General features: G+C 42.3%; 1 protein-coding gene across 7 annotated transcripts in view; it reads right to left on the bottom strand.

The window, feature by feature from the left end:
• Window positions 1-24,832, bottom strand: part of STAT2 (signal transducer and activator of transcription 2) — a 55,817-nt gene that overhangs the window by 24,978 nt on the left and 6,007 nt on the right. For 6 of the 7 annotated variants that reach the window (XM_070937836.1, XM_070937837.1, XM_070937832.1 and 3 more), the window contains 4 exons: window positions 10,486-10,645; window positions 8,435-8,594; window positions 7,471-7,569; window positions 5,530-5,622 (listed from right to left, as the gene is read on the bottom strand). In XM_070937836.1, coding sequence (XP_070793937.1) covers window positions 5,530-5,622; window positions 7,471-7,569; window positions 8,435-8,594; window positions 10,486-10,645 — 512 coding nt within the window. Of the gene's footprint in view, window positions 1-5,529; window positions 5,623-7,470; window positions 7,570-8,434; window positions 8,595-10,485; window positions 10,646-15,430; window positions 15,800-24,832 lie in introns of those variants that run through there. The other variant, XM_070937838.1, reaches the window with a different exon arrangement.

The following is a 24,832-nucleotide window of genomic DNA, read 5'->3' as shown; positions in this document are numbered from 1 at the left end:
GCAAACCATGACCTGCGCGGCCAGTGCGGAGCGGCAAGGACGTCCGCCTTTTCCAGAAGGATCTTTCGAATCACCCTCGGCAGGAGCGGGAAGGGAGGGAAGGCATAAAGCAGGCCCTGAGGCCAGGGACAGCGAAAGGCGTCGACGTCTTCTGCCGTGGGACACTGGAACCGGGAGAAAAACCTCGGCAGTTGTGCGTTGTTTGGATGCGCAAATAGGTCGAGGACTGGGCGACCGAAACTGTTCGACAGCTCGCGGAAGAGGGACGGGTGGAGGCACCATTCCGCGTGATCGATCTGCTGCCTGTTGAGCCAGTCCGCCTGAAGACTGTCGGTCCCGGAGATATGCTCCTCTGTCAACGACAGCGTGTGCTGTTCCGCCCAGGCGAGTAGTCTGGTTGCCTCTTGCATCAGGGGCACGGACTGCGTTCCTCCCTCATGACTGACATGCGCCTTCGCCGTCACATTGTCCATGAGTATCCGGACATGTTGACCCTCCACGAGGGGTTGGAAACGAAGGAGGGCGAGCCTGGCCACACGGAGCTTGAGCCAATTTATGTCATTGGCTAGCTCCACAGGGGACCAGCGGCCCTGTGCAATGTGGGACTGAAGATGGGCGCCCCCCCCCAGCAAGCATCTGTGGTGATTGTCACTCGAGGCGGGCCCCGGAACAGGCATCCATTGAGCATGGTCGGGGAGGTCCACCAATGAAGGGAATGACGCACTTTTGACGGCAACCGAACTCGTGATCTGGAGTTGCTGCAGCGTGTTTTCTGAAAGGGCAGGAGGTACCATTGCAGTAGCCGGGAATGGAATCTGATCCACGGGATGATAGATATACATGATATCATTTTTCCCAGCAGTGTTGACAGAAGAATGATGGCACCCTCAGGAGCGGTAATACCCGAGACACCAAGGCGCGAATGTTGAGCCGACGGTCCTCGGATAGGCAAACCATGCCCCGCTGTGAGTCCACAACCACCCCCAGGTGTAATATGCGAGTGGTCAGGTGAAGATGACTCTTGTCGAGGTTCAGTGCGAAGCCATGTAACTGCAGGGAGGTGGTCACTGCTTCTAGATCCCGCACTGCCTGGCTGGGTGATGACTAAAGAATGAGGATGTCGTCCAGGTAACAGTAGAGTCATATGGGGATCTGCCGGAGGGAGGCAGCCACGGTGGCTAGCATCTTCGTCAATGTCCGGGGTGCCGATGAAAGGCTGAATGGCATTGCCCGGTACTGGAAATGCCGGTTGGCATAGGTGAATCGAAGGAAGCGCCGGTGTGCTGCATGGATGGGAATGTGCAGGTAGGCCTCCTTCAGGTCTATGGAAGTCATTAGATCTCCCGGTCAAATGCAATCCAATATTAACTGTAGAGTTTGCATCTTGAACTGATGGTAATTTATAAACTTGTTGAGCTCCTTTAGATTCAGGATCCCCCTCCAACCCCTGGAACTCTTGGTTACCAGGAAAAAGACAGAATAGCAGCCGGTCCCTTGGTGTTCTATAGGAACCGGCTCTATGGCTTGAATGTCCAGGAGGTGCTGGATTTCCACCTCCATCAATTTCCTCTTTTCTGGGTTAATTGAAACGGGGCACTGGATGAACCTGGGCGGAGGGTTCGAGCAGAATTCCAAGGTAAGTCCAAGATGTACGGTCTGCAGGACCCAGGCATGCGTAGTAGTTAACTCCCATTGGTCCCTGAAAAGATAAAGTCAACCGCCAATGGGAGCCAAGGGGGGATAGTCACTTTCCTCTCCGGAAGGGACGGTTGCCCGTTCCTCAGAAAGGCTTCTTCTAAGAAGGTTGTCTGCGGCCTCTGTCCCAAAAGTTGGATCTGTCAGACGGTCTGTAGTACTCCTGGTTGGAAGAACGGTACTGATAGGACCCGCTGGGTCCAGAATCAGTCTGAAAGGGCAGTCGCTGAAGATACGGGGAATAACGTCGGTCTGCCCGCCTATATGAAGATGGCATCACCTTGCACTTATCCTTATCCTCAACTAGGATGGGAGTAAGCGCATCACCAAACAGATTAGTTCCTTTGAACGGGACCGAAGCCAGCTGCCACTTTGACTTGGTGTCCGCCCTCCACTGACATAGCCACAAAAGGCGGCGGGAAGCGACGGTGGCAGTGAGGGACCTGGAGGCGAACTTGGCCACGTCCAAGGACTCATTGGCTGAATATTCCGCGGCCGCCACCAATTTGTTAATGTCTTGGTGCAGCCGTTTATCGTCCGGAGGTAGGCGGTCCTGCAACTGGCGAAACCAGATGAGGGAGGCACGGTTGAAAAATGATGCCGAGGTGGCCGCCCTGATTGCCCACGCGGCTGCTTGGTGAGTCTTGTGCAAGAGGAGTTCCGTCTTCCTGTCCTCAGTTCGCAGACCGTCAGCAACGTCGTTAGTGAAAACCGACGACGATGTCAATTGGGCTACGGGGGCATCTACAGAAGGCAACTGTAACATGTCCTGAAGATTAGGAGCTGAGCAGTACAGCCTCTTGTCCAGACTACTTGGAGCGGCCAAGGAACCTGGAAGGCCCCAAGGCCTCTGTATGACTTCCGAGAACAGTTGAGGACAAGGTATAAAGTCTTGTGTTGCTGTTTGAACATTGAATAGACCCTCAGAAGTGAGGGAAGAAGTAGAGGCGGCCTGTTAGTCAGGAGGAACTGTCAAATTAGTTGAGACCTTGGCTTTATGCAGAAGAGATTTAAAGAGGGACGGACGGAAAATCCTGATAAGTGTTGGCTGGTCCGGCAAGAGACCCTCGTCCTCAGAGAAGTCTGACTCTCTATGATCTTTGTTGTCCCAATTGGAATCCTCACTGTGGATTGAGTGCTGATAACAGTCATAGTCTTGGTAGTGGCCAAAAGGGGCTGTGACCTGAGGCTGAGGTGAAGGTTGCAACACCAGAGCAGAAGGGGCTGCTACTTGGGGCTGAGGTGGAGGTTGCGACCCCAGAGCAGAGGCAGGAGGTAGGGAGCCTGCCGCAAAGAGGCTGGATATCGTTGATGCCACAATCGATTGGACATTGAGGGTCAGATCAGAATGTAAATTCCCCACTTGACGGAGACCTGTGGCAGTGGGGGTAAAGGTCGCCTCAGGAGCGGATTGGACAGCAGACTGTGATGGAAACCCTGTCTGAGGCTGAGGGGGCAATGCCGCTGAAACAACCTGATTTCTCTTGGGCAAATCAAGTCAGGTAACCCTCGCACCAGTGTCAGGATGATGATCCGCCTCCAAGACCTTCTTCTGAGCCAGGCCAAATTGGCGTTCCAACGCCCGATGCCTGCGTTGTTCGTCCCAAGTTTTTGATGAACAGCGTTTGGCGGGGCAGGAGGCAGATGATGGCGGAGCTGAAGCTGCCCGCATAGTTCAGGGGGGTGGGGTCGGATCCGAAAGTTCCAACAGGGAGCCTTAACATTCCGGATCAATTGCGCTAGCAAGGCACTAAGGCTTCAAGCTTAACGGTATTTACAATATGACAGAGTATGCTCCAGCCAGTAGCAGGGACTCTGAGGCCGCCAATCAGGTCAGCAATGAAATGTAGAAATGATGGTGGTGGCGGTTGTACCGGCAAGCCGGGGAACCGACTCACTCACCAGTGGCAGAAACAAACAGAGATGGCCCAGCCGGGACAGAGCTCCGAACAGGTGCCTGACCTGTCAATTAGGGTCTTGGAAAGTCAGACCCGAGGGCCCTGGGTTGACTCACCGCCCTTAACACGATCAAACAGTCCAGAATCTCTTAGTAGAAAGAAATCAGTCCAAAAAAAAAAGTCCAAATCCAAAGCGTTGGGAAGCAATAATTCTATTCTCCAAAGCAAGCCACAAAACCAGTCTCTTCAGCTCGACTGAGTGAATAAAACTGACATCAGCCGAGCAGAGGAGGCAGAACCAAGACAAAATTTAAAGGAACATACACTCAGTCTCTGACTAATTCTCTGAGAATAATCCCACGCTTTGGATTCTCCAAGCAGCGCGCTGGAGAAGGAGGCCAATCAGGAACAGCATTGCACTCCATTTGGAGCATCCAAAAACAAGTTTGTGCCAATAAAATTAAGTTTTTTGGGTTTGTTTGTTTTTTGCTTCCTATTCAAAATGAAATGTCTGTTTCCATTTCCACTCTTCGTAACCCCCAAAGAAACTCTGAACTAATTTTGACCCTCTTCCTGGTATATGTTTCAAGATGCAAATGAGAGATATCTGGGAGACAAATTCCTCCTGTCTTTACCCTTAAGCCCCTCATTCCTCAAGGGTTTGATTAGTAATGAACACAAACTAAACAATAGGAATATCCTTCTAATACAGCCATCCTCAATCTTAGTGGCCTGACGGCCTAGCTTGGAGTGGGGGGGAAGCCGTTCCAGGCTGTTCGAGCAGCGGTCTTGTGCACATGTGCAAGCACACCAGCTTGACTACAAGGTTGTAGCCTATTTGGGCTGTGAAAGAGGCAGGCCGGCACACGTACACATGCAACTCCACTTGTGTGTGCGCCAACCCGCTGCTCGTACGAGTGGAGCTGCCTGCATGCATGTGCATCGGCCTGCCTCTTGCCTGGCCCGGTAGTGGGCTGCGGACCAAGGGTTGGGGACACTAATATATAATTTGAATAGGTGCAAAATTAATTTCACCTTCCTGTATCTGTTATATAAATGAAGTACGAATACAGGAATAGAATCATAATAAAATAAAAATGAATGTTGTTTGGTTTAAACAGCACACACATTTCCATGTTTTGTTTTAATCACGCTTAGTTGAAAAGCCAGTGGTCTAATGCATATTACGCTAAGTTATAACATTTGCAGATTACTATGGTTGTGAATCCAGCTCGTGTAGTTTGCAAACCTTGATTTAGGGTTTAGAATTGCATTAACTCAGCCAGTGTTAGCTCAAGCACAATTCAAGCAGACCATGGCTTAGTACCAGTGTTTCCCCGAAAAGAAGACCCTGTCTTATATTTTTTTGCCATCAAAAAAAGGCACCAAGTTTTATTTTCAGGGGGGATGTTGTTCGTGGACTCAGCTCACTGGCACATGTCACTCCCAGCCTCTTTTCGCTGTCAGAGGCCTTCAGGAACTTCTGTGGTTGGCAAGGCTTTCCTGAAGGCCTCTGCAGCCAATAACAGAGCTCTGGATTGATCCAGAGCTCTGTTATTGGCTACAGAGGCCTTCAGGAAAGCCTTGCTGGATGCAGAAGAAATGGGCCAGCAAGGCAGGTGTTGGGGTGTATGAGGCCTGGCTGCAACTGTCCGAAGGTAAGTAGTAGGGCCACTCCACCCCACCATCCCCTCTCTAGCTTAATTTTACCCGTGCACCCTGGAGTGGGCGGGGTCTTAATTAGGGCTTATTTGGGGGGTAGGGCTTATATTGGGCACACGTGTAAAAAATCAAGCTAGGACTTACTTTTGGGGTAGGTTGCATTTTCGGAAAAACACGGTATAAAGTGGCTTGCCTCAACCTGAAATTATGTATCTAGCAACCTTGAATTTTGCAGGAAAGAGTTAAAAAGCACTGCCAGGCCTCCCATTCTCACGTGAATTGTCTTTTGCATCTCCATTAGCCGCTCCTCAATCTTATGCTGATGGCTGGCAAGCACAGGGGAATCAGATGGAGGATCCACACTTGCCTGAAGAGAGAGGAAGAGAAAACACACAAACATTGCTAGCTCATTTGTATGGATCATCACTGAAGGGGCTTCCCCCCACCCCAGTTCCTGTTGTTAAGAGACACCCTGTATCTTGCTCAAATCCTCAGATCTTTCCCCCTACCTTTACAGCACTGCTATTTTATATCAATCTTTTATTCCTATTTTTCCCTATCACAGTACAACAACAACAACATTTTCTCCTGTCTCTGGATTTCCCTTTCCAATTCAGTGTTGAATTGCCCAGTGAAAATGTTCATCCAAAACAAATGTAAAATTAAAAGCTTGGGATGCATTTTGCTTTGGTGCAGATCTCGGGAGAGGAGAATGTACTAAAATTATTGCTGGAAGTATGATGCTGGTGGATTAGAAAATATAGCATTAGTGTTTGCAAATTACTCCTATCCTAAGTCCACCTTCCCAGGAAAAGCAAACTCTTTCCACAATCACAGAAACATTTGGCCATAATAAATACGGATTAAAACACTAGAAGTCAGAGCACCCAGCAAAATAACACATCAGTTCCAAGAAGATAGCCCTTGATTAATTCAAAAAGCTATTGTCTTTGTAATGCTAAGTCTCATGACCTCATCATTCCATCCTCACTGAACACATGACCAGTCAAATACACTGCTGTAAGCGATCTAATTTTATTGAATTCATCGTATGTATATCTTAATTTGCATAAGTCTGCATACAGAGGGGGATGCCTAACCATTTCCAGGTTTAGCAACAGCTGCCTTCACCACAATAATAATTCATACTTCAGGAGAATTATAGGTTGGTTACTGATTTAAAACAAACTCTTGGGGAAATTATCACCTTGCGTCATCTTGGAGGAGAGATGAGTGGCATAGAAATGTAATAAATAAATTGGGAGATTTTTTCCCTGATGGGATGGGCATTTATTCCAGGTAGTCCTCGACTTACAAACAAAATTGAACAAAATTTCTGTTGCTAAGTGAGACATTTGTTCAGTGAGTTTTGTCCCGATTTATGACCTTTCTTGTCACAGTTGTTAAGTGAATCACTGCAGTTGATTAGTTAGTAACCCGGTTGTTACGTGAATCTGGCTTCCTCATTGACTTTGCTTGTCAGAAGGCTGCAAAAGGGGAACCCGTGACCTTGAGACACAGCAATGGTCAAAAGTACGAACCAGTTGCCAAGCGCCTGAATTTCGTGATCACGTGACCATGGGGATGCTGCAAAGTTCGTAACGATGAAAGACGGTTTTTCAGTGCCGTAGTAACTTTGAACAGTCACTAAATGAACTGTTGTAAGTCGAGGACTAAATTTTATAAACCAATTCATACTGCAGTTGGCTATGGGTTGGTTATTGGTTTAAAACAAACTCTTGGGGAAATTGTCACCTTCTGACAATTTGTCATCAAGAACCAACCCTGTAGGGGAGAATGAGCAGCACGGAAATTTAATAAATAAAATAAAATAAAATAAAATAAAATAAAATAATAAAATAAAATAAAATAAAATAAAAAAATAAAATAAAATAAAATAAAATAATAAAATAAAATAAAATAAAATAATAAAATAAAATAATAAAATAAAATAAAAATAATAATAAAATAAAATAATAAAAAGATAAAATAAAAATAAAATAATTAAAGTAAATTAAAAAATTAAATTAAATTAAATTAAATTGAATTAAATTAAATTAAACAAATAAACAAATAAACAAAATAAACTGGGAGAGAATTTTTTTCCTTCGCTGGGATGAGATTGACATAAATCAAGGCTGACCAAGTATTGCTAGATGGAAAAAACTCTGTTTTGTGCAGGCAGAAGAAGACCAAACAGGTTTTTGTTTTTTACCTGAGAGGTAGAAAAGGCTTCGGACAGAATTGCTCTCTCCTGTCTCAATAGAGCATCAATGGCAATGGCTAATTCCTGGGGACGTTCTTGATACTTGCTCTGGAAGGCAAGGCACAGCAAGATAGAAAAGTGTAAAGCTATACCCAAATAAAAACTTTTTATATCATCTACTGCCAAGAACACCAGACCTTTTTGGAATCACTACTTGCAGGTCATCTGGATAGCTCTAGTGGAAAAACAAGATATAATCTAAGCAGATCTCCACTGTCATTAACTAGGTTCTTTTTCCTACCTGAGGTATGAAATCTCACCAGGATAGCAATAGTATTTAGACTTACATACCACTTCACAGTGCTTTACAGCCCTCTCTAAGCAGTTTACAGAGTCAGCAGATTGCCTCCAACAATCTGGGTCCTCATTTTACCGACATCGAAAGGATGGAAGGCTGAGTCAACTTTGAGACTGGTGAGATTCGATCTGCCAAATTGCAGGCAGCCAGCAGGCAGAAGTAGCCTGCAATACTGCATTCTAACCACTGTGCCACTGTGGTCCTCCTCATGGCCATCATATGAATGTAGGAAAGGCCCACATGGCAACTAAGAGTTCCCAATAAATGCACACATTTTGTCTCTCTTGGTCAGCAAGGATAAGGGTCTAAACTACATAGTCAGTGTAGAAACATAGGTCAGTGTTTCTCAACCTTGGCTCCTTTAAGATGTGTGGACTTCAGCTCCCTGAATTCCCCAGGCAGCATGATTGGCTGGAGAATTCTGGGAGTTGAAGTCCACACATCTTAAAGTGGCCATGGTTAAGTAACATTGACATAGATGGTTGCACTTAAAAAATGTCAAGCTCTTTTATCCTTTAGTTTTTCCTCTTGTTTTGTATCTTGAAGGGAAGCTCCCATCTCATTCTGATCCTTTCCCGCTGTGCAGGAACACACACATGTGTGTTCTATGCATACCCATAGTTGCAGTTTGGCACGGCGCAAGTTGTGCTTGAGTAACATGTTAGCATTGTTCTCTTCGCCCAACGCCAGACGTCCGATCTGATCATCCAGTGAAGACAACATGGTATGGAAAAGACAGCAGGCTAATGAGGGGTCCAGTTCTACTGCTTGGCTCCTAAAAGCAGATAATGGAGAGAATGCAAAGCAAGACTCAGGCGGCCTTGGCTGAGATAAAGAGAAAGTCATTGCCAAAACAAGGCATCCCATGTAGTTTTGGAGGGCGGGGGGAAGGAAGGAAATTGTTTGTAGTCAGAAAATGGAACCAAGCAAACCAAGTCTTACCATATTTTTTGGACTATAAGATGCACCGGAGTATAAGATGCACCAAGATTTTGAAAAGGAAAATAAGAAAAAAAAAAAAGATTTTGCCCTCCCTGGCCCCCAGGAGAACTCTGCAGGCCTCCCAAATCCACTGCGTGTCCCGTTTTTCGCAAAAACGGGCCCATTTTCACAAAAAACAGGCCCGTTTTTTACCTCCCAAACCCCCATGTTGCATTTTTGCCTTCCCCAGCCCCCAGGAGCACTCTGCAGGTCTCCCAAACCCTCTGCGCACCCCGTTTTTGCGGAAAAACGGGCCTGTTTTTGGCAAAAATGGGATACGCAGGGTGAGGTTTTAGGAGGTCAAAAATGGCTGTATTCAGTGTATAAGTTGCACCAACATTTCCACCCTCTTTTTTTGGGGGGGGGAGTGTGTCTTCTACTCTGAAAAGTATGGAATCACAATTGGGTCATAATTTAGGTATTATAAGGCCCTGAGAAAAAAATTGGCATCATGGTTAAGGCACTGAATTAGAAATTGGGAGTTTATGAGGCCTAGTCTTACCTTAATCACAAAGCCAACTGGATGACCCTGGGCCAATCCCTCTTTCTCAACTCTGGGAAGGAGGCAAGGGGAAACCACTTCTGAAAACTTGCCATGAAAACCGTAGGGACTAGTCAAAGCAATTACCAGGAGGCAAGGTTTGAGTCGTCAAACCCCTAATTTGGGTATATTTTAATGAAGTTCCTAAACTTATAGCTAAGGCAAGAAAGCGCCACAGACCTGCTTACTTAAATGAAGCATAATAATCTTATAATTTTTATCATATCTTTGCTCTTTCTGACAATGGTGAAGAGACTGTAACCTACCAGATTTTTAGATTAATAAATGTTCTTAGATCTTTAAATCCTCATTTTTAAGGATCTATCTATCTGACAGAACTTTTGGATAGGCTTCTCAATTTACTATTGTGATTCTTTGAGATGACTGAATAAATATGTAGTCGTTACTACGTCTGGGTAGCGCATTGTGTTTAAACCAGGGAAATACTTCCTTTACAGTTCTATTAGTGCAGTAAAACCAATCAGTCGACTTCATACTTTTATTCAAGTGTACAATCTTCAGAATACAAGGTTCAGCGTGCCATTCATTTGTATAGGTAGTACTTGACTTATGATCACAACTGAGCTCAAAATTTCTGTTGCTACGTGAGACATTTATTAAGTGAGCTTTGCCACATTTTACGACCTTTCTTGCCATAGTTGTTAAAATGAAATATGGCAGTTGTTAAGTTAGTGACATGGTTGTTAAGTAAATCTGGCTTCCCCACTGACTTTGCTAGTCAGAAAGTTACAAAAGAGGGATCGCATGACCGCAGGACACTGCAACCGTCATAAATATGAATCATTTGCCAAGGATCTGAATTTTGATCATGTAACCATGGGGATGCTGCAACTGTTGTGTGAAAAATGATCTTAAGTCACTTTTTTTCAGTGCTGCTGTAACTCTGAACAGTCAGTAAATGAACTGTTGTAAATCAAGGACTATTTGTACTTTATTTAGGATCTATCAAAGTTAGCTGACACCACATGATGTATGTCAGAAAGACTTTCATTCATAGCTGGGGTGGGGGGAACCCATTGTATAGAAAGAGATATACACAATAATAAATAATAAAAACCAGCAGATCAAAGACGAATTACAAAGACAAATTCAATGAAATGACTAGGATAGAAATAAGCATTACCAGTTTTGTTCCTCAATCCAGTAAGCTAAATACTGACGCACTTCCATGGGTAAGGTGTCATCTGAGTAGAGAAAATCTATCTGGTCCATGTGAACCTTGTCCAGCATTTGAATTTGTTGCCATTGGGACATGTTGGAATGTGCTGCTGAACCTCGCACACCTAAGCAAGGAAAGACATCAGGAACCCTTTGTAAGAACATTGAGCAACTGAGAAAGGTAATTCTTTTGTATCACACATGTCCTCTTTCAAAAGAATGTCTACATTAAGTACAAAATAAAAAACACGTTTTTGCACAAGGTTGTCATGTATGATGGCTTGTACGTGGCATAAATATGAAAAAGATGAAGAAATACAAAGGAGATACTAAATTAAAGCTCCCTGGAAAAAAAGAGGAGAAAATAACAGAAATGAGACCATGGTTTTTCCTTCCTTTGGTGTGAAGGGAGGCAGTAAAATATTGTAAACGCCAGTGTGGAACATGAGGTTAATTTCTGTAATTAGGGTGGGTTAGAGTCCCATTAGTAGGAAAAATGTAGAGATGCTGAGGCAGCCAAAGGAAGGTCATCCTGTAGTGTTATGACATTCTGGATGTAAAGTCATAGTATGATTTAATTTGCTTTATCATTCCTATGTAACCTTTCTGAAGGAATATAATAGCAACAGTAGTCCCAAAGGTCCTTTTTCAAGAGGCAGCTGGACTTTCTGGTTTTTCCTTGAAGACGTTTCGCTTCTCATGCAAGAAGATGAAGAAGCTTCTTGGATGAGAAGTGAAATGTCTTCAAAGAAAAACCAGGAAGTCCAGTTGCCTCTTGAAAAAGGACCTTTGGGACAACCATGACCTGGATGACTGAGAATCTTCGTAGACAATAGCAATAGTACTTACAGTACATTCAGAAAGTATTCAGATCCCTTCACGTTTGTCAATTTTGTTATGCTGCAGCCTGATTCTACAGTTGTTGAAATTCATTTTTTTTCTCATTAATCTACATTCAGTACTCCATAATGAAAAAGTAATTTTAGAAATGTGTGTAGAATTTATTAAAAAGAAAAAAAACTGAAATATCACATTGGCATAACTATTCAGACCAGTGGTGGGATTCAGCCAGTTCGCACCACTTCAGGAGAACCGGTTATTAACTTTCTGAGCAGTTGGTGAGCTGGTTGTTGGAAGAAATCATTAGGGCAGAGAACCAGTTGTTAAATTATTTCAATCCCACCATTGATTCAGACCCTTTACAACAGGGCTGTCAAACTCGTGGCTTGAGGGCTGGATGCGTCATGCACTGGCCACGCCCATGCCGAGTTTAGCGAAGGGGAAAAAAATCCCAACACATCACATGACGCTGCAAGTTTGACACCCCTGCTTTACAACATGTGAAATTTAGCTCAGGTGCGTCCCATTTCTCTTGATCGTGGCTGACATGTTTCTACACCTTGAATGGAATCAACATGTGGTAAATTAAATTGATTGAACATGAATTGGAAAGGCACACATCTCTCTACAGAAGGCCTCACAGCTGACAATGCATACTGTAGCAGAGCAAAAGTCATGAGGGCAAAGAAACTGCCAGCAGAGCTCAGAGACAGGATTATTGCAAGGCACAGATCTGGGGAAGGCTGCAATAAAATTTCTGCTGAACTGAAGGTTCCTAAGAGCACAGTGGCCTCCATAATTCTCAAATAGAATAAGTTTGGTGCAACCAGGGCTCTTCCAAGAGCTGGTTGCCCAATCAATTTAATTTACCACAGGTTGACTCCATTCAAGGTGTAGAAACATATCAGCAATAATCAAGAGAAAAAGAAGGCACTAGAGCTAAATTTCACGTGTTGTTGTAAAGAGTCTAAATACTTATGCCAACGTGATATTTCAGTTTTTTTCTTTTTAATAAATTTACAGACATTTCTAAAAATCCATTTTCACTTTGTCATTATGGAGTACTGAATGTAGATCAATGAGAAAAAAGTTTCAACAACTGTAGAATCAGGCTGCAGCATAACAAAATTGACAAAACTGAAGGGATCTGAATACTTTCTGAATGCACTGTAGTGCTTGATAGTGCTTTAAAGCCTGCTCTAAGCGGTTTACAGAGTCAGCATATTGCCCCAACAATCTGGGCTCTCATTTTGCCAACCTCGGAAGTTGGAAAACTTGAGTCAACCTTGAGCCAGTGAGATTTGAACTGCTGGCAGTTAGCAGAATTAGCCTGCAATACTGCATTCTAACCACTGTGCCACCATGGCTATATAACCCATAACCTTCCTTAGTTCAGGGCTCTTTTGCATTCTTTTGGGCCAGTGCCCAGTTCATACTGTAGCTGTGCATGCCAGTAAAAGTTATTTTGCTCCATCTGTAAGTTTTGGTTCCTTATTGTAGTGGGCATTTCTCCTACAAGAATTTCTTACCAGGTATTTATAAAGTGTTTGTGGATGTGTGTTTCTCTCTGTATGCTTGTGTGTATGTGTGTGTGCGTGCATGTAATCAGTTGCCAGGTTTCAGTAAGGAGTTCCTTGCTGCAACTGATAAAAGCTAATCTGTACATACAGAACTTAAACAAGTTCTCATATAATGGGGCCAGTCAGAAGCCTGCCCAAGGATCATAAGGAAGGTATCCCACTGCAATCGAGACTGTACTCATTTTTAAATACATGCTAAGAAGCATGCCTAACTATGAAAGGGCATATGATTTAAGCCACAATATTCCCTTGACATCAGTAGCTTTTCCTTTTTGATTTCAGGAAGCTCTTTATTGCCATCTCTGTGCAAAAGAAAGCAAAGAAAATCAAATAACAAAAAGATTAAAGAGAGCAATGCAAATCAAATGAAAGCCTCGTGAATGTAGAAAATATGAGTTTTGCTCTGTTTCCAAATTCTGTCAGCAGAACAACTACAGTATGAGTTTCGTAGCTGAATGAAAGCAAAGGGGATGTGAAACAAAGGAAAAAATATGTCAGAATGAGTCAAATGTTGTAAACAAACGAAGCCCGGAAATATCTGTAGAATTTTAAAAACCATGAAGTCTTGACAGCATTACTCTGCTCAGTCCAAAAAGTAATGAAAAGCAGAAAGCATATGCACAAATACAGGAGAGATCCTTCGTGTGGTTGAACTACCCAGGATTTAGATTTTATGAAGGAATTCCCATTTTCCTTGGTTATTTTAAGGGGCTAATCCTATAGGAATATTGCATAGGGGCTGTTGGAAACTGCAAACCTCCTTAGTACAGTAAATAGAAAGAAAATATAAAAATACTACTTCTGGAATGCAATAGGCTTTCCAAAGTTTCTAATAGCCAAATAGCAAAAGAAATCCAGGTAAGCCTCAATTTATGACCACAGTTGAGGCCAAAATTTATGTTACTAAGTGAGACAGTTAAGTAAATTTTGCCCCGTTTTACAACCTTTCTTGCCAGTTGTTAAATGAATCAGTGTACTTGTGAAGTTAGTAACGTGGTTGTTAAGTGAATTCGGTTTCCCCATTGACTTTGTCAGGTCTCAAAAAATGATCACATGACTCCGGGACACTGCAACCATCAGAAATATGAACCAGTTGCCAAGTGTCTGAATTTTGAACACATGATCGTGGAGACGCTACAATGGTTGTAAGTGTGAAAAACGGTCGTAAGTCACTTTTTTCAGTGCCATTGTAACTGTGAACGGTCATTAAATGAACTGTTGTAAGTCGAGGACTACCTGTAGATCTGGAAAATTCTGTTTGTTCTTCCCTCCCTCCCTCATCCAATTCAGGATTGCACATCTCTTGATCTGAGCTTCTTCCAAGTTGGCAAAATCCACCATTGCTGCTGCAGGTGCACATTCTATCACCCTGGGCGATTTGGGCCAGTCACTCTTTCTCCACCCAGCCAACTTTATAGGGTTGTTGTTGTGGGACATAAAAGGAGGTGGAGTTACCTTAACGTTCTATAGCAAATGAGGATACAAATCAAAACACGAAAACAAACAAACAAATAAGGAGAGCTAGTGTGGTGTAATGGTTAAGGCTAGAAACCAGGAGATCATGAGTTCTAGTCCCGTTTTAGGCACAAAAATCAGCTGGGTGAGTCCTTGGGCCGTGCCCCTCTTTTAGTTCTAGGATGAAGCCAAGGGCGGACCGCTTCCTAAATCTTGCCAAGAACAACTGAATGGAGCCCAGACAGTTGTCAGGTGTTTGATTTGAACAACCTGAATCACAAATTGTCCTATTTCCCCCTAGGCTGTAATGTAAACATTGTTAACAGAAGTGCTAAGTTTATAGACAAGACAGTTCAGTTAAGAATCTGTTATACTGAAGAGACTGAGGTACCATGTAAAAGCAATGCAATTTATCTAAACAATTCTTTTTTTATTTAGCAGGTATGTATTTTTGTTATTGTATTTCCTTTTATCTATTTTATAGACCTTTATTTTATTGCTTTTGATATGGCATGGCTGTGAGACTAATCAATAAGAAACCAAAATTGACTCAAAGGTAAACCACACACAAAAATTAAATTAGTAGATGTCGGACAGAGAACAAGCAGAGAATGGGAAGACTGGTGAATGGAATTGCAGCTCAGTGTTTTCTTTTTGAAAATTAAACCCGAAAGCCAGGAAAATTCTTTTAAGGTTGGATTAACTGGCTCAACACAGTCTGATGTAGTTTGCCTGCTCTGCCCAACTTCTTGAAAATGAAACCTAATTTTGCCACACCCCCAGCTAAACTTTCGGGCTTAGCTAAAATTAATTTCCACAATCTTGTGCTCCCCCGCAGAAGGTGCACGACCAACTTGGTTTTGCAAGCCGGATTTCTGAAGCCCCTTTTTTCTTACTTTGTATTTGCTGCTTCCCTCCAAACGGACACGCCTTCCTACACATTCACCGGGTTTAAAACACTCCAGAGTGGCCACAGATCTCTCAGCCTACAAGATTACCACCCCCCCCATCTCCTCTCGACCCCGAAGCCGCTACCTGCCGAAAGAAGCCGCCGCTCCACCTCCAGGGAATGTTATTGTAAACTGTGCAATTCAAGCTCTTTGCAAAAAAATTGGCCCCGCCCGCGCAGCCCAGACGGAGGGCAGCCCCGCCCATCTTTTCCGTGATTGGACTAAAGTCTGAGCTTTCGTCTAGAAGCGGAGGGAGTAGGTGCTGTCAGAAGAAGAGCCGCCTTTGGCCGCTTGGCGATTTCGATTTCCCAGGGATGATGTCAGCAATGGAGGCGGGGACCTTGAAAGGATTATGTAAATACAGTGCACGCTGGCTATTGGCTGACGGAGTTGCAAGCGTGTGTTGACCGTCCCGGTTTGAGTTTGCGTGGTTGATGGTCGGGCTGTGCTGGGCTAGAAATCTATCGAATTCCCTGTCTTGAAATGACTTAAATGCGCATTTCAGCTCTCTTCCCTCGTGTGAGCGTTTAATGGCAGCGCAGGATTCCTTGCCATTGCATAGGTTATATAATGCCGCCCTGAGTCTTCAGAGAGGGGCGGCATACAAATTGAATTAATAAAATAATAAATAATAAAATAAAATATCACAGTTATAAACGTGTTAGTTTTACATTCCTTCAGCCACTCCTTACCCTCGTGGACAGCCTTTCAATCGTGTAATCGGAACCATTTATTTATCAGATTTTTTTTTTATCCAGCCCATATTATTTTATAAGTAACTGTAGGCGGTGAACACAAACACATACTGCCTTAGGCATCAGACTAGAAACCAGGAGACCATGAATTCAAGTTCTGCCTTAGCTAAGGAAGCCAGCTGGGGGACTTTGGACCAGTCACTGTCTCTCAGCCAAATCTTCCAATCCTCACAGGGTTGTTGTTAGGGGGCAAATAGGAGCGGTAACAAGCATTGGGTGTGTTCACCACTGTGAGTTATTTATAAAAATAATAAAGGCAGGATGCCAATAAATATATAAATAAGTAATCCTTGTTCCTCCTATTTTCCCTACAACTCTAAACCTGTGAGGAAGGTTGGCCTGAGAAAATGACTCGCCTTAAAATATCAAAATAAATGAAATTTAATTTGTGGGATTCTTACAGGTGAGAATCTAAACCAGAAAACCTAAGGGAATATCTAATCTGAATCTGCACTACCTTTAAGAGGAATAAAGGTGTAGAAAGTTAGCACCCACCCCTCTCCTGGAAGAATGAAATATTCTGAGAAATATTAAAAAGGCAGAATATTATATTTCCCTGGGTGATAAAAGAAACATGTTTTAAAGACAGAGAGCAGCTCCCTGCCCCCAGCAGATATTTGGTGCTCATTGAGAAGGACTGGGCCAACCTATCTGCAAAACAAAAGACCTCCAGCTCCAGGGTGATGGGATTAAGACATGACCCTCCAGGACATAATAGGATTAACTCGTCAATTAAAACATTTAAAAAATTTAAAAATTTCTTCCTAAGGCAGCCCGGCTTGCTGGAAAAAGTGGGTTTTAAGGGCACAGAGGAAGGCACTGAGGTCTTGGATTCTCCTTATCTCTGGGGGCAACAGATTCCAGAGGGTAGGTGCCCCCACAGAGAAGGCTCTCCCCCTGGGGGTCACCAGCCTATGGTGTTCGAAGCACTGACATTGGTAGTGTCAATGCATTTGATTTTCCTTTCGAAAATCAAAAAGTAGAGCCTCCACACCTTTTATGAACACTGGTTTCACTGCCATAGCAACATTCATGTCTACAACATCTGGATTTACAGTGGAATGAGGGGACTGTCAACCATTCTGATGTCTTAATCCTCTACCAGACAACCTGAAATTTAGAAGACTTTTATTGCTTTAATTAGAGTAACTCTATTTTAATAAATTAACACCAGAGAGAGACACTACTCAGACTGTGGCAGTTCGGTTTACTGATTTATGTGGAGGTCAGCTACAAAAATGAAAGTCCCTGAACTCCCAGGAAACTGAAGGGACCCCAAATTAAACAACTGTCTATAGTTTTTGTTTCATGTGAGGTGTAAGGGTAAGGTGACCAGACGTCCCGCTTTTGAGCAATTTGTCCCGCGTCCCGCGTCGTTTTAAAAAAGTCCCGATTTTTCATTCTGCCTCCTGGTTCCCGGCTGCCTCCTGAATCCCCGCTGATGGCTAGAGGGAAAAAACCTGTTTAAACTCTTGCCGTGGGGCTTCAAAGGGCCGCCCTACGTTAATTAGCTCGGCTTCCCCCTCTCAGCTGATTTGCACAGGGCTCTGCTCTTGCTAAATTGCTCAGTTTTTTTTTCCTCTTTGTGCAAACCACGCTCAAAACGAAACTGAAAGTAAAACAGGCTGTTGGCTTTGCGGTTTGCTTGCAACGTTGGAAAATTAGGCAGCAGATTTATTTTCCTTTTCCTCACCAAAAAAGGTAAGTGCAAACAATGGAAAATTATTTAGGGCAAAAGAGGAGAGTTCAAGATTTTAAAACACAAAAGAAAAAAAAGCTCTTTTTAACTAGGGAATTGTAATAATTGAGATATTATTAATTGTATACTGTGTTGAAAGCAGAAATGGTTAAGTTGTGGTTTGGAGGAATATATGGGGGAAATTATTTGGTTTATTATTATTGGTAAGTATAATTAATTGATTTGTAAGAAATTGGATTGCATGGAAATAATTGGAATATTCATGTTCATATTGATTAATATACAAAAAAGATAGTTATATAACTAATTGATTTATATTAAAATGGTGAATTTGTATTAAACAACTGTATTACATAATTACATAATTAACCAATGTGAGGATGGATATAAAAATAGATGACAATGGGAAGGGGTATAAAATAGAATAGAAGGGAAAAATTGAATTTGATTAAGATTAGAGATGAGGATGAAGGGTAATATTGTTTTTTTAAAAAAATAGATGAGGAATAAATATGGCAAAAAGGAAATATAGAAATTGTAAATTTAATTGAAATGACTAAACACTGTTTAAATTTGTGAACCAGCCAAATATTCTGTTCAAAGAAAATACATTGTATGTATGTGTGTTTCTAATTATTGCTATTTATTCATATTTGTTCTCTTTTATTCTTTAAAGTTTAACAATTCATTCTTTATCTTAATATCTTTATATTTGTTTGGGGTTGGCTTTCTTCCCTTTCATCTTTTTTATTGTACAGCAATCTTTCTCCTCAAACCTACCACCTCTCTTTTCTTTCCTTCTTACTTTCTCTTCCCCCCCCTCTTCTTCTCCTCCCTACTTCCTCTTCCTTTCTCCTTCTCCTCCTCTCTTCCTCCCTCTCTTAACCATCACTCCTACTCTAATTTCCCTTCCCTTCCTTCATCCCTCTCAATTACTGTATCCTTTTATGCATATGGACTACTCAGAGGGCTGAAAAAGTTATTTTTGACTGGTCCTCGCACTTTTGACCAGTCCTCGAACTTATGACTGTCCTCACATTTTACATTTTTGCCCTATCTTGTCATCATGGTGAAGAGAAGCAGTTGTGAAATGAGTGACATGGTTGTTAAGAATGCTGCACGGGCATAAATGTGAGGATGGTCATAAGTGTGAGGACCAGTCAAAAGTGTGAGGACCTGTCAGAAATGACTTTTTTCAGCCCTCTGGTTAGTCCTTTTGTGCATATGGACTACTCAGAGGGCTGAAAAAGTTATTTTTGACTGGTCCTCGCATTTTTGACCAGTCCTCGAACTTACGACTGTCCTCACATTTTACGTTTTTGCCCTATCTTGTCACCATGGTGAAGAGAAGCAGTTGTGAAATGAGTGACATGGTTGTTAAGAATGCTGCACGGGCATAAATGTGAGGATGGTCATAAGTGTGAGGACCAGTCAAAAGTGTGAGGACCTGTCAGAAATGACTTTCCAGCCCTCTGAGTAGTCCCTATACACATAGCCATGGCCACCCGGTCACATGACCAGCTAGCCACGCCCACCCAGTCACATGGCCTCCAAGCCACGCCCACACAATAAACCACGCCCACAATGGTGTCCCTCTTACCAATGTTAAAATCTGTTCACCTTACCCTATACACATAGCCATGGCCACCCGGTCACATGACCAGCTAGCCACGCCAACCCAGTCACATGACCAGCTAGCCACGCCCACAAAATAAGCCACGCCCACAATGTCTCTCTTTACCAATGTTAAAATCTGGTCACCTTATGTAAGGGTCTCAGAGTTAGCTTCGCTCCACAGAAAAAGAAGCATGGGATAGAGGGCATTGGATGGGGTGAGTGAGGAAGAGTTTCTTAGCTGCGGTGACAATGACAGCATGCCTGCTAATTCATAATTGCCTTGCCAGTTTTACTGAGAGGAGCTAACTGAACTAGGGATAAAACAAATCCAATTTAAGGAACGTAAGTGGGCTTAGAAAAAGGCATAATGACAGCAATTGTCTCCTCATACTTGTTCCTTAAGTAGGAAGTAAAGCTCACAATAGCAATGAGGACAAACCGCCCCCCCCCCACACACAGTTTGAGCCTGAAAATACTATGAATTACTACAATCACCCTGTTTCTATTAAAAGCAAAACAGAAATATCAGTAGGATAATCCTTTACAAGATTCCCCATATCTAACAAGCTCTCAGATCTTCTGGCTGTTTTAAGTACTCATTCAGGACAAAGGCAGAGAAATCTCATATTTTATACTTTATTTTTTAGAATCAATCAATGTTCTTTTTTTAAAAAAATATCAAAAGTACAACAAAGACATCCACAAATATCCACAATTGTTATACATCATCCTGCTGGCACTGGGCAGATTTCAGAAGAATCCAATGTAAGAAGAACTCCTACCAAAGGAGGCAAGGCAAAAATATCAGAGATGCATACAATTACATCTTTAATATCTCTTGTATCACCATCCCATCACTGCTGTATTTTTAGCAAGGCTTGCTGATGGCCTACTTCCAGTTCTTTTTTCCCCCCCTTGAGAATGAATTTCACGAACACACACAAAAAAAGCAGATAAACAGCAGAAACCAATATTGATGTGTTCAGGTAATTAAGGCAAAATGTGACATACCATAAATGCTCATGGTATCTTAGCTAAACCGGAGATACAAGAAGCAGATCCACAAACAAGCCAAACACAGTGAAAAGCCAGTTTGTCACTTTTTTGTTTGACAATCTAGGTGGTAAGGGTGATTCATAGTGACTCTAAGCAAACAATACCAAGGAAGGCCAGGTAAGCAAGGGCAGGCAGGCAGGCAGGCAACAACATTTATATACAAACCTGGAGCAGTTTAAAAGCCGATTGTCACAACAGCATTAACAACAATTGTAGCTAATCATAGAGTAGAAGTTTATCAGCTCTTCTCTTATTCTACTCCCTCCACATTGGTGATCATACAGATTTTTAATTATTATATATAGGTTCAATTTCTGTATTCTTTCCCTAATATTCTCTGTTGTGCACTAGTCTTATTGACATGCTAAGAGAGATATTTTTCATTTCTTCAACCCTCATTTTCCTCAATTCGCAGGCACTTCCTCTTACTGGAGGGACATGGTCTATCCTCATCACTGGAATCTGTAGTGCCAAAGCCAAATGTGAAAATAAGGATAGATAAAAAGTGGTGCTGGGAATACTTGCTGTCACTTGTTCATATATTCCAATATCATAAAGCTTATTGAAGGTAAGATGAAGGTAAGAACTCAAAGTCTCCTGGTTTCTGGGCCAACATTTTAACCACTGTGCTAAACTAGTATTTTTGTTAAGTTTTAGTTGTGTTATCTTTTATTTTGGAGAGCCATTGTGGAAGACATTTAAACACAGCCTTAAAATATCGAAATAAATGATATTAATTCCACTAGAATTGAACAATTAATTTTAAAACAAGAAAAGCAAGGCAGTATCCATTTTGTGAGGATTAATTGATTAATTGTCAGTCTTCATATTACAGTGAGGACTCTGGGAATATTATAGTAAACCTATATACACTTTATCCTCCCCTCCTCCCCCATTTTTTTTCGAAGATGGGAGACCTATAATTCATTCTGAATATTCTGAATAAAGGTTTGTAGTACAAAAATCCAACTTGTCTAATCCATTCCACCTCCCTCAATTATTTGTTCCCTCAACAGCCAGCATTTCACAGTTGAGCCTTATAGCTGTGGTTTTGTTTTGGAAACCTTGCAATCCCCCTCCCCCAGGTTTACTGAACCTATTATTAATATTAAAAGAAATGTTTCTTGAGAAAACATTCCCATTCACTACTGTTCTGTCATGAGTGGCCTTTGTTTATATATCTTTGAAATGCTGAAAATAGGAGTAACAGTGCTGTCATTTTCCAGCCATAATTAGAAACTAGCACAGGACAACAGAATTCTGATAACAATTCACAGATGGGTTCAAACAATTTTGGACAAAAACCGGGAAAGTTAATAGATTATAAATAGTACCTGTCAGTTCTAAGCAGCTTTACTGTGTAATGTTACATTACATAATAAATAAATCTTCATTTATGAATATTGTAAATACAACTGATAGATAAAATGAGAGGAGGAGAAGCAAGTTAGTAAAGAAGACTTGGATACAAGAAGGAACCAGCAGATCAAAGATGACAAAAAATATTCGATTCTACAAAATTCTGCTTGGGTGTTCATTATATCCCTCTGAGGATTCTCTGGACCATCCAACTACAAAATTTAAAACCTCTATGCCCAGCTGTATTTGAGACAGTGTTTTCTTTAAAATCATCCTATAAAAACCACTGATTTGGAAAAAGAAAATAGCAAAGCATTAGTAATTTTCTGTCACTTAAGCACCAGCATATATATTTAAAATATTGATATAATTTGTAATAGTTTCAATTGAGAGTTCTCAAACTTTGGGTTGTGACATCTCCACTTTGGGAGGCTGGGGAAAAAATGTGATGAAAAGTGTCAGGTTTTTCTTTTTAAAAAACTGTCCAGATTTGGATAAGCAAAGTTTTAGGGGTGTCAAAATTCAGATTTCAATCTTTGGTCCCTGCTCTGGCCCTCGGTTAATTGCCTGAACGTATCAAGTTTAAGAATCATGGTAATTATATAGATTAAAATTTAATTATTTTAGATATATATTTATTTCTTCCTCAGAAATAAATTATGTTGATTCAACCTAATCAAATCAGAAATTTTATTGGATGCGTTGTACATACTCTTTTATTATTTTAGGTGATTGTACCAGTGCAAAGTTTACGAATGCTTTGATCAAAACTTTGAGCAAATTTTTGTTGTTTGAAGCACTGACAATGGTAGGGACTGGAGACGGTGGTTGCTCTTCCTTTTGAAAATCAGAAATTAGAGCCTCCACACCTTTTATGAACACCTGTTTCTCTGCCATAGCAACCCCCATCCTAAAGGGAGTCCCAGCCCCCCAAGTGAGAGCAACCAAGGCATCAAAACCCAGATCTACGGCCCCCTCTTGAGCACGCTCCTTGGCCAAGTCAATGCAGTCTTGAGCATAATAATATATGCTGGTTGCGAAGTTATATAGAATCCTGACTCCAGGTACGAGGCACACAATTTTGTGTACCCTTTGATCCATTACATTTACACAATCTAGTGATGAACGTCGCATGCGTGCCTGCATGTGGCACTGATGAAGCCAGGAATGAGAACCTTGCTGTGGCCAGAAGTAGCTACCATTTCTAAGCACCACTTGGAAGGAACTGCTGCCATTGCTGATAACTCCTCCACAAACATTCCCCAAACGGTGACAGGCGTCAGCAGCTGTTGAAAACCACTTATATTCACGGTACACCTGGCCACGCAGGAGAGCTCTATCGACCTGTATCAGGCCTCGGCAGTGCGAGGTTTGTTTCTGGGCTAGCTGGTCCAAATTGAACTGTAGGGCAGCAAAGCTTGTATTTTCACCTGTAGGTTTAGCTGTGTCCAGGATCTTTATCATTGTCAACAGGAGGCCACTTGCATCTTTCTGCCCCAGTTCCTGGTAAAGCCCTAGGCCAAGGGTTTCGGCATGGTGGCTGCAGCCTGCATTTTGCAAGGCAAGCACCAGGGTGGCTTGAATCATAATCTGGGCTGGTCGAGGAACACTGTCAAAATGTTCGAGGGTATCAGGCATTAAGTCGCTGCAAGAAACCTTCCTTTCAGGCAACTGGGTGGAATTAGAAGAGATGGAAGTGAGCAAAGTGCGGAGAGAAGCAAGGCTGGAATCCGAGATGGAATTTTCAACGTGGTTTCTTGACTCAGTTGTAGTCACTGGTTGCCCTCCCAATCCATGATGTGGTAGGAGGCCAAGGAAAGTCACGAGCATTAGAAATAGTGATAAGTACATGTCAGCTTCTCTGGCCACTGCTACAATGGGAAGAAATTGATTTATTGATTTATTTAAATAATATAGAAAGCCATCCACGCTTGGGCAACATGCAAACATTTTAAAAAAACAGTGGCTAAAAACAATAACCTGATCCTTGAGTTAAATAATACATTCCAATGCTAAAATCCTATCTACAATACAAACGACCAGATCTTCAGAGCCTAATGAAAGACTAATAGGCTTGTGGCCATCCAAGCACAGAAGGCAAAATTCCTGAGTCCAACAAGATGACATCATTTATGACATCATAATGGTTGGCTCCTTCTCCAATTTTGCACCATCAAATTTCTAAGATTACTCCTTTTTTCCCTTGGCCTTGCTCTACTAACTATGAAGGATAATTTTCAGTCTGCCTGAAAAAGACAATTTGCGTCATCTCCCTATTATTGCATAAATACCAGGGTGCACAGCAGTGGTGAAATGCAAATTTTTTTACTACCAGTTCCATGTGCGTGGCTTGGTGGGCGTGATGTAGCTTGGTGGGCATGGCAGGGGAAGGATACTGCAAAATCCCCATTCCCTCCCCACTCGAGGGGAAGGATATTGCAAAATCTCTATTCCCACCCTACTCTGGGGCCAGCCAGAGGTAGCATTTCCTGGTTCTCCGAACTACTCAAAATTTCCGCTACCGGTTCTCCAGAACCTGTCAGAACCTGCTGGATTTCACCCCTGGCGCACAGAATAATTTTACTCCTCTCCTGCTTTCAGGTATCAACCCTTCTACAACATATGTTGCCCAGTTCTACACAGCAATATTTAAAATCTATCAGAAAATGACCTGTGCAATAAAGCGGTCTTAATGAACAGTTAGTTTACCATTCTAGAGTACTCTATATTGTGATAGATCTGGTTTTCCATTCTCCTTTACATTAATTTACTACTACTACCCCTTCTTTTAAATTGTTTTGGTAGATATTTTTAGCTTTTTATATGTACTTTTACCTATACCACCCCTACCTTCTCTGCTCTTACCTGGACGGGAGGGAAGAGCTTACAGGGCAGATAGTCTGTTCCTGCCCACTCCTCTCTCTCAAGAAAAACAGTAACAATGCTCCAGAAGACAACCCCTCAGAAAACCCTCACCAAAAGCCTCTTTTAAAAAAGGACA

Source organism: Pituophis catenifer, unplaced genomic scaffold (assembly GCF_029215685.1).
Source record: "Pituophis catenifer annectens isolate HBS135680 unplaced genomic scaffold, rPitCat1.0.hap2 SCAF_2, whole genome shotgun sequence".
Lineage (NCBI taxonomy): Eukaryota > Metazoa > Chordata > Lepidosauria > Squamata > Colubridae > Pituophis > Pituophis catenifer.
Note: the sequence above shows the minus strand (reverse complement) of the source record. Positions and strands in the feature narration are given on the sequence as shown.